Source organism: Podarcis cretensis, assembly GCF_951804945.1.
Source record: "Podarcis cretensis genome assembly, chromosome: 7".
Classification (NCBI taxonomy): Eukaryota; Metazoa; Chordata; class Lepidosauria; order Squamata; family Lacertidae; genus Podarcis; species Podarcis cretensis.
In genome coordinates, this window is record NC_137176.1 from 93,809,842 (window position 1) to 93,819,958 (window position 10,117).

The 10,117-nt window shown below is 54.0% G+C and overlaps 1 protein-coding gene across 4 annotated transcripts in view; it reads right to left on the minus strand.

The window, feature by feature from the left end:
* The window catches only part of WDR97 (WD repeat domain 97), a 40,269-nt gene extending 33,126 nt beyond the window's left edge, over positions 1-7,143 (minus strand). For all 4 annotated transcript variants that reach the window (XM_079984132.1, XM_079984130.1, XM_079984131.1 and 1 more), the window contains exons 1-3: positions 7,026-7,143; positions 5,695-5,888; positions 4,848-5,029 (exon numbers count right to left, since the gene is read on the minus strand). In XM_079984132.1, coding sequence (XP_079840258.1) covers positions 4,848-5,029; positions 5,695-5,719 — 207 coding nt within the window. In that variant the 5' untranslated portion in view covers positions 5,720-5,888; positions 7,026-7,143. The remainder of the gene's footprint in view (positions 1-4,847; positions 5,030-5,694; positions 5,889-7,025) is intronic.
* Between the last annotated feature and the right edge of the window lie 2,974 nt (positions 7,144-10,117).

The window sequence follows — 10,117 nt, forward strand, 5'->3', positions numbered from 1 at the left end:
CTATGCAAAGCGGCAAGCCCCTGGGGAAACCATAACTGGGTTTGTGACCTCTCTCCGCCAAGCCGCCCGGTTCTGCAACTTCTCAGAGCTGGAGAACATGCTTCGTGACCGCCTCGTCGGTGGCCTGAGGGATGAGAAGCTGCAACGACGCCTCTACGCTAAGAAGAACCTAACGTTCCAGGTCGCTCTGGAGGAGGCCCTGGCAACGGAAGCTGCCGAGAGGTCGACGCAAGAGGCACGGCCGAGCCAGCCATCCCAACCGAGGGTCCACCACGAAGACCTCACCGACGACTCAGGATCTGACAGGGAGGAGGTGCACCGAGTACAGCAGCGCACTCAAGCAGCCCACATACCACAGCTGCCTCGACGAGAAGGAGGGAACTGCGCAAGCTGTGGAGAAAGTCACGAGAGGAGGACCTGCCGTTTCCGCAACGCAGAGTGCAGGCAGTGCAGAAAAGTGGGACACATCGCCCGGGTGTGTCGGGCTCGGCCCACCCGATGCCAGGCATCAGATGACCAATCCAAGAACCCCAGGTCCCGGGGCCCAACGCACCAAGGCAACTCGACGGAGCTCACGGACTTCCAGGTATACCAGTTGCCCCACCCCAACGTAGAAAAAATTTATGTAGAGGTACAGATAGAGGGGGCCCCATGCCGCATGGAGCTTGACACGGGTTCAACTCTATCCATAATCTCGGCAAGGACCTTAAGGAAACTGTGTCCTACTGGGGGTCCCAAACTCAGGCCGGCCCCATTCACCCTCCGGGACTTCCAGAAACGTAAGGTCCCCACAATGGGGGTGGGGACCTTCAGGGTGCAATACCGAGGGCGGACGCGGCAACTGGACTTACTTGTGGTCAAGGGCCCCTACATTAGCCTACTGGGATTGTCATGGTTTGGACCACTGGGGCTAGCTGTCACCGGGGTGAACCACACTAGCTTACAAGTGGACGTGGACGCCATATGCAAGGAATTTCCGGGGGTTTTCGATGGGAAATTGGGACAGTATACGGGCCCCCCCATTGCTCTACAGCTTGACCCCGCAGTACGACCGGTCAGGCTCAAGGCCCGCCGGGTCCCGTTCGCCCTGAAACCCCGTATAGATGAGGAATTGGACCGGCTCATGGAGCAAGGAGTGCTGGAACCGGTGCCTAATGCCCCCTGGGAAACCCCAATCGTCACACCTGTCAAGCCTAATGGTTCAGTCCGCATCTGCGCAGACTACAAATGTACTATAAACAAGGCCCTCACGGCCCATGCATACCCAGTGCCAGTGGTCAGCCATGTCCTTGCCACCCTGGCTGGGTCGAAAATTTTTGGCAAGCTGGACTTGGCCCAAGCATATCAACAGCTGCCAGTAGATGAGGCCACAGCAGAGGCACAGACGATTGTGACGCACAGAGGAGCATTCAGGGTAAAGCGGCTGCAATTCGGTGTCAGCGTGGCACCAGGCATATTCCAGAATCTAATGGACTCTCTCCTTAAAGGGATTCCTGGCGTCACCCCCTTCTTTGATGATGTGTTGATTGCCGGGCCCACACCAGAGGAGTTTGAGGACCGCCTCCGCACCGTTCTGCACCGTTTCCAGACAGCAGGTCTCAAGGTGAAGCGGGAAAAATGTCTACTAGGAGTGCCCCAGGTGGACTTTCTGGGATTTATGGTGGACGCAGAAGGGGTCCACCCGACACCCTGGGGTAGTAAGAATGAAGGCCCTTGCCAGGAGTTATGTGTGGTGGCCGGGGATTGACGGAGAGATAGAGGCCTGGGTCAAACACTGCCAGGCCTGCCAAGAATCCCGCCCAGATCCCCCAAGGGCCCCAGTCCAGTCCTGGGAGTCCGCCCGAGCACCATGGTCACGACTGCATGTGGACTTCGCTGGCCCCTTTCAGGGGAAAACATTCTTCATAGTGGTGGACTCCTACACCAAATGGCTGGAAGTCGCACTGGTACCGTCCACTTCTACGTCCGCAGCCATCCGGGTACTACGCAGGCTGTTTGCTACCCACGGGCTCCCTGACACTCTCGTCTCAGACAACGGGACTGCATTTACGTCAGGAGAATTCCAAACCTTCACAGCGCAGAACGCCATCCGCCACATCCGTTCGGCGCCATTCCACCCTGCCACCAATGGCCAAGCAGAACGCATGGTGCGGACCACCAAGGAAACCCTTCGCCGCATGACGCAAGGGGATTGGGAGTACCGCCTTGCCACATTCCTTCTAGCACAGCACAGCACCCCCAGCTCAACAACTGGCAGGAGCCCCGCTGAACTACTAATGGGTCGGCGCCTTGCAATCAGATTGGACCGCCTTCACCCCGATAGAGCTCAGGATGAGGTAGTGGTGGGGGAAGGCAGGAACCCCCGGACCTTCGAGGCCCAGGACCCAGTGTACGCAAAGAATTTTGGGGCAGGCCCTGCATGGGTACCCGCCACAGTCACCAGGGTCACTGGCCCCGTGTCGTACGAGGTGCTAACAGATGGGGGGCAATGCTGGCGCCGCCACTGCGACCAGATACGCCGACGATTCCCGGGAGAAAACCAGGAGGAGGAGGACAGGTCAGAGGAGTCCCAAGGGAACAGTGGGGCAGTGAGGCCCATAGAGCAGCAGGGGCCAGCAGGAGAGGCAGAATCAGTAAATACAGAGAGGACCCGTGAGGCTGAAAGGACACCGGAACCAGAACCACGACTGAGCGAGCCGGTTGCGCCAGACCAAACAGCCCCATCACAGCCAGCATCCTTGGAACACGAGCCAGAACCTGAACCCCGGACCAGGGAACACCCCAGGCCGCAACGCACACGTAGGCCGCCAGCGTACCTTGAGGACTATGAATGCGACCTCCCGGGCAGGACTGGAACTTAGAGGGGAGGGGTGTTATGTACTGAGTCAAATAGGATCCAAACTGCAGCAGTCTGATTGGTCCTAGAACAATAGGATCCAAAAGGCAGCAGTCTGATTGGTCCTAGAACAATAGGATTCAGAATGCAGCAGTCTGATTGGTCCTAGAACAATGCAGCAGTATGATTGGTTGGCAGGAACCACCCAGTCATGCTCCAGATTGAAGTGAATCCACAACCTGATTGGCTTACAGTAGAATTCCGGAATTAGCCAATCATGTGCAGCCCATTGTGTAAATAATGTATATAAAGCAGATACTTTGAGGGGACATTCATTCCTCCTCACCACTATGAGCTGAATAAAGAGCATGAAATCACTTTGCGACTCTGAGTATATTTCAGCTCACAAAACTTTTTAGGAGTGATGTGGTGCCTTAGGTGCCTGCAGGTTCCACACTGCCTGTAACAGCAGCGTGGGTCTTGCGTCTGCCCACTGCCTCTCAGCCGCCCTGCAGCTGAGGGGGAGGTGGAAGACCCTCATGCCTATGGGACCGCCTCTCCCGGTATGCCCCACAGAGGACCTTAAGGTCCATAAATAACAACACCCTAGAGGCCCTAAGGAAGTCAGATTAGCCTCAACCAGAGCCAGGGCCTTTTCAGCACTGGCCCCGGCCTGGTGGAACGCTCTGTCTCATGAGACCAGGGCCCTGCAGGATCTGATTTCTTTCCACAGGGCCTGTAAGACAGTGTTGTTCCACCTGGCCTTTGGCTTGGAATCAGTTTGATTCCCTTCCCCTTTTTCCTTTTTCCTTCTGTGATGGAACTCCTACTTGGGGACTTCCCTGGCTTTTTTTCTGGCCCACGTAGGACCAGTCTGGATAGTTGGCCTTGGTGAAGACTTGACGTTTTCATCCCCAAAAAGTTTTTGATTTGAGTTTCTACTGAAATGAGGCTGCATTTTAATGTTGTATTTTAATCTTGTTTTTAAGTTGTATTTCAATCAATTGTTTTTATATTGGTGTTAGTCGCCCTGAGCCTGGTCTTGGCTGGGGAGGGTGGGGTATAATAATAATAATAATAATAATAATAATAATAATAATAATAATAATAAAGGCTGCAAGCATGGGCACAGATCGCCCCCCCCCCAGCTGCAGGACACGCCCCTGCACCTGGCACCTGAGCGGCCAGCTACACCGCTGGCTCTAGCTATGAGGTCCCAGAGACCTTGGAGAGCTCTCGGGGGATCAGGAGGCTGGGAAACACCTTGATGGCAGAACAAAACAGGTTAAGGCAGGCCCCACAAAGGGAGCTCAGAACACGAGGCAGAGGAGCTCAGGACAACCAACAGGGCTTGGCCCTGACATTCTCCTTCAATTTCATATGGTTTGGATTTCAGCTCCTACTACCCAAATATGGTGGGGCGCCACAGTATGCAGCACGTAGTTTTAAAAATGGAATTTGCTCCCCAAAGATGCCGTCATGGTCACCTACTTAGATTTCTTTAAAAGGGGGTGTGCCACATTCATGGAGTAAAAGGCGAGCAAAACAGCTGTGTTTTACTGCCGCCTGTTGGAGGCAGAAAATGCCTCTGAATGCCTGGAACCCCAGATGAGGAGAGGAGAGCCCTGAGGCGCTCAGGTCTTTCTGGAGGGCTCACCCAGGCATCTTGTTGGCCCCTGATATTCAGAGCACATTTGCAGGGAGCAGGAAGAGAGGAATAAGGTACCAAGGGATGACCATTCCAGGCACGGGATGTTCCCTTCCACAAGAGGGTTCATGTGAGCCCCCTCCAAAAGCGTGTTTGCAATGGCAGGAAACATCTCTGGGACACCTGAAGCAGCAGGATGATACTGGAGACAGGTGCATGGTGCCATTTTCTGAGCAGGTCCAAGCGGCTGGGATCCCTGGCACCTCTCGTCTCCTGATCCCCAGGTGCTGAGGATTTCACTGAGATACAGCTGCCACACCTGCATCCCCCTGGCCAGACCGGCTTCTTCCCCAAGAAATGTACCAGGTCCAGAGCGCGGCGGAGGCGTTTCTGGAGTTTGATCCAGTGCAGGTACGGCCTGCTTGGCTGGGCCTTGGGTACCAGCTGGGGCTCATTCTGCTTCTCCTCCTCCGCTTCCACCTCCTTCGTATTTTCAAAGGGCTCTAAGGACAGGCGCAGTCGCTTCTTTCGCCCTCCACGAGTGGCTGTTGGAGGAAGGTGGGAGCTGATAACGATGTCACTCACATGTGACCCATCGGCTCCCTCCACACCCCTGTGAGGTGCTGTTCTGTTTCCCCTTTTTACAGGAGGTACTCATTTGTACAGGGGGACGCGGGTGGCGCTGTGGGTTAAACCACAGAGCCTAGGACTTGCTGATCAGAAGGTCGGCAGTTTGAATCCCTGCAACAGGGTGAGCTCCCGTTGTTCAGTCCCTGCTCCTGCCAACCTAGCAGTTCAAAAGCACGTCAAGTGCAAGTAGATAAATAGGTACTGCTCCGGCGGGAAGGTAAGCAGCATTTCTGTGCGCTGCTCTGGTTTGCCAGAAGTGGCTTAGTCATGCTGGCCACATGACCTGGCAGCTGTACGCCAGCTCCCTCGGCCAATAAAGCGAGATGAGCGCCGCAACCCCAGAGTCAGCCACGACTGGACCTAATGGTCAGGGGTCCCTTTACCTTTACTTACTCATTTGTACCTATTTATCTCTGGGTCTCCCCCTCCCCACACAAGCCCCTGAGAGCATTACACCTCGGGGACCAGTCCTGGCTTAGCTCAGCAGCATGATGAGGCTGGTGAACACACCCAGGGGCAGGGTCTGCCCCCCCCCAGGGCTGCTATAAACACCACCCCACCCTGATGCAACCCTGCTTACAGCTTCTGCGTTCCGCCTCCATCATCCCTGTAAGTTCTGTCTTGCTCTGGACAGCAGACTCCTCACATCAGGGGAGAACAAAGCAGCTGATCCACACAGAGGATGCTGAAGGGCAAAGGGAACCAAACGCCGTCTTAGAACCTGCAAAGCTGGACTTGGAACCAGCTTTCAAGGCACGGGGTCCGCACTGGAACCTGGAAAAGTAGCAATAATATATCTTTTTAATAATGATGTTATTAAAAGCCCAGCCACCCTGGGTAACCATTAACCACGAGAGTGTTTCTGTAGAAATGCAGAGGGCTTTCATCTGTTGGAAGCGACAAGGAGGAATTGCAAATTATAGTCCATATTTATTGGAGTTACCATGCTTTTTCGTATTTACATCCAGCTCAGTTCTCCCCACAACAGTAGGCCTGTCAGAGGGAATTGGGGAGAAGATCTAATGAGAGCCACCCAAGGAAGCCACACATCCTAGGTCTCATCGCACATCAACCTAAACCATGGATTCTTTAACAAACCATAAAGTCACCATGAGTTTTGTCCCGATGGTGATTTGTTATTATTATTTCTCACCCTCCCTTCACCATAAGGTCCCAGGGAAGGTTGCAACAATTTAAAATTCAGTCTTAAAAACAGTTTAAAACCAATTACAATCACAACTAGAGAGCATCCTATCTCAGCAGTCCAAGGGCAGAGGCAAGGTAAAAGAGATGCATGTTCCTTCATAAGATATCAATATCCATCCCATCATCAGACAGAATCTTTCCAGGGCAGGTAAGATGATGAAATGCAAATGTTTAAAAGTAACGTAAAAACCAGCCTAGTCAATTGTTCAATGTGTGAGTTGCGCGTTCCATCCGAGGGGAGCTCAGAATAACAATGACCTGCTACATGCAAATCCACAAAATGCAGACCAGTGTATCATCAGAAGACCCCAATGACACACACAGAGAGATCTCAGTGAAAAGATATAGCACCCATTTCTTACACAGCTTCTCCCCCCAAAAAGTGGAGGTACCCCTCTGGAGGACCACCCTCTGGAGCTCAGGCCCAAACACCTGACAACTCCACTTTCTTCCAGAGTGACAGACCCGTTTCTCTCAGGAAGCCCTCACAGGCCTCAGCATGGCCGCCTGCAGCTCAGGCTGCCTTCAGGAAGGGCACAGGATCAGGACCTGGGAAGAGGAGCTGGCACCTCCAGGGGTGCCAGGCCCTGCCCAGGCTTTTGCCCAGCCCCATCCCTGGGGGGTGGCAGCAGGAGGAGAGCCTCCCCTCGTCTCCTTTGGCTCCTGGGGCTTCGCACTGCCCACCTGCAAGCTGGCAGCATTTACCTGGGGCCTGCGGGAGCCTGGGCCGGCCGAGCCTCGTTGCCATGGAGACAGGCATTCTGTTGACTAGCAGGGCAGGCCTGGCCTGGTCCTCAGGGCAGGAAACGCAACTGGAGAGGGATGCAGGCGGGCGCAGGGAGCCCTCCAGGCAGGGCGCTGGGCTTGGCACACCCAGAGGGGGCGCAATGAGATGCCACCCAGTCCTCAGGAGGGAACAGAGGTCCCTGCCTGTCCGCACTTGCATGTTGGCCCAGGGATGCCAACCTTGTGAGTGTGGACACAGGGCGGGCGAGGAGGGCGGCCAGCTTAGTTCTCCCCGTCCCTGCAGAATAGTGAGCATCCCTTTGGTCTCCTAGGTGGCCGGGCTGTGGCCTGCCTTCTCTGATGAAAAAGTTTTATTGTTATTTATTTACTTATATATTGTGTTTCCACCCCACCTTTTCCTTCAAGCTCAAGGCGGCCCATATGGGTTTTCTTCCTTCTCATGTTCTCCTCACAACAACCTAACAAAGTAGGCTAGGCTGAGAGGCAGCGAATGGCCTCCATGGTCATGGCTTCATGGCTAAGCAGGGACTGGAATGCTTGTCTCTCCCAGATCCTGGAAGGGCGCTCTAACCACTGCCCCACCCTGCAACCCAAGGAGGTCTTTGAGGATGAGGTTGGCGCCACCACTGAGAAGGCCCTCTGCCTGGTTCCCTGTAACCTCACTTCTCGCAATGAGGGCTGGGGAAACTCAGCCAGAGAGGCGGGGTATAAATAATAAATTAAAAAAAGAAATTAAAAAGAACCGCCAGAAGGCCCTTGGCGCTGGATCCCAATGGCTACCAGCCCAAGTGATTCTGCTCTGCCTCCATGGTGGCTCTGCTCTGCACCCCCAGTTGCGAGGAATCAATGCTTCCAAACACCTGCCGCTGGAAACTTGGGTGCTGGCACCCTAGAAACCCCAACCAGTTCTCCCTTGCAGGGCAACAGCCTCAAGGGGACCAAAGGCAGGCTCCTTCTCAATCCAACCTTTTTTGGGGGGGAGCGGCAAACAGGGGACCAGGCCTGTTGTTCTTGGCAGGTTGCTCCAAATGGTGGGCCTGGAGTGATTTTGCCCAGATGAGAAAGCGTAGGCTAAGGGCCGTGAGTCGCACAGCACTGGCACCAGACCAAGCAGCTGCCAATGGTCTGTGTCCCCAGTGGCTTCCTGGAACCAGCAGGAACAGGGAAATGGTGCGCAGGAAGCATTCAGGTGCCACAGGTGGTGACCCCCCCACACACACCAGGGCAAGCTTTTAAGGAACATTGTGGGACTTCTGTTGGGAGGAGGGGGAATACTGACCAGGACGGACATTTGAACCTGGCAGCTGAAATTGAGGCAGGCCCAGTTGAATTCCGTTAGCCTTCCCTACCACAAGGAGTCATAAGAATATAAAATTGCCAGCATCCTTTCCTCAGTGGCTTACCAGGTGTCCTTTATTTTCCTTCCTTTATACACCACCTTTATTTTCCAAGGATCTCAAGGCGGCCTGCACGGTTCTCCTCTCCATTTCATCCTCACAACCACCCTGTGGGGGAGGTCAGTGAGCAGTCAGGCTGTGAGCAGTCCCCCAGATTACTCCCCACCCCCAGCACGTGTTGGAGCTGCCCCCTTGTCCCACAAATTAAGGCAGACTCAGTCTCAAATGCTTGCAGTGCTGCAACTTTGCCCCCCTCTCAAATGTCAGTGGAGAAACAGGAACTTCAGAAGTGAAGAAGCAGATGCAAAACGTTGAGTCACCACTGGCAACATCTCTCCCACCCAGTTGGCACCAATGGACTGAAGTAATCCTACGCAGAGGGTCTTTTGCCAGAATGGAATTTTGGCACAGGCTAACATGGGTGGTGTTGTGGTCTAAACCACTGAGCCTCTTGGGCTTGCCAATCAGAAGGTCGGCAGTTCGAACGACCACAACGGGGTGTCCCAGCTCTTGCCAACCTAGCAGTTCAAAAGCACACCAGTGCAAGTAAATAAATAAGTACCACTCCAACGGGAAGGTAAATGGCGTTTCCATGCGCCGCTCTGGTTTTGCCAGAAGCGGCTTAGTCATGCTGGCCACATGACCCGGAAAAACTGCCTGCGGACAAACGCCGGCTCCCTCGGCCTGTAAAGCAAGATGAACACCACAACCCCAGAGTCATTCACGAACTGTCAGGAGTCCTTTGCCTTTTTTTCTTTTTTAAAAAAACACTGGCTTCCTGGGTGTGGTCTTGCAGGTTCCTCTTGAAGATGGGGCCTCCAGCTCTGGCCTGAGGCTGCTCCTCCCCCAGTAACCCCATGCAGTGGAGGCGAGGGGGGCAAGCTTCAGATTACACAGACACCCTCCTTGTTGAGACTTTCTTGTCCCAGCAGGCATTTTAAGGAAGTGTTCTAGTTTATGATACTTTTATTATTTCAATGTCTATATGGTTTTTAGACACCACTTAGAAATGCTACTGATTAAATGGTATATAACTGTCTTAAATAAATAACACACACACAAACCAGTTAGATTGAAGGCTTGACTGTCTAGGCTCAGTGAAGATACAACTGCCCCACGTCCCTCTACCAAGGTGTGAGCCAGGACTGGCTGACCTTTGCATGTTGCTGGCAGGGTGGAGGAAGAGGCCTCAGAGTACTGGCGCATGTGGATGATGTCACCACCCCCCAACCCGTGAGCCACACTGTGGTCCAGACCCAGACCCCCGACGTTGTGCCAGTTCAGGGGCAAGAGTGCTATTTCCCAACCCTCCAAAACTACCCCCTGTCTGTCCACACATACAATTCACCACTGGGATATCAAGGCAGACTTACCAGGGACAGGGAGAGAATTCTAGAAATCATTTTGCTCTGTTGTTCTTTGCCTGCCCCCAAAAGAGCAAGAGGCTGGGCCAGAAATGCAAGAGCAATCCTGAAGGATGAGGCTGACCCACAGAAGCGCACAACACCCCACCTGTTGCGCTCAAAGCTACGGCTTCCAGGGAACAAGTAAGTTCTGAGAGGGCTGTGGGGGGCAGTCACAGAGCAGACCCTTCCCTCTGGCACCCTCTCCCCCTATCCGGATGCTCCTTCGAGGAAACAGAACGATGTCAAG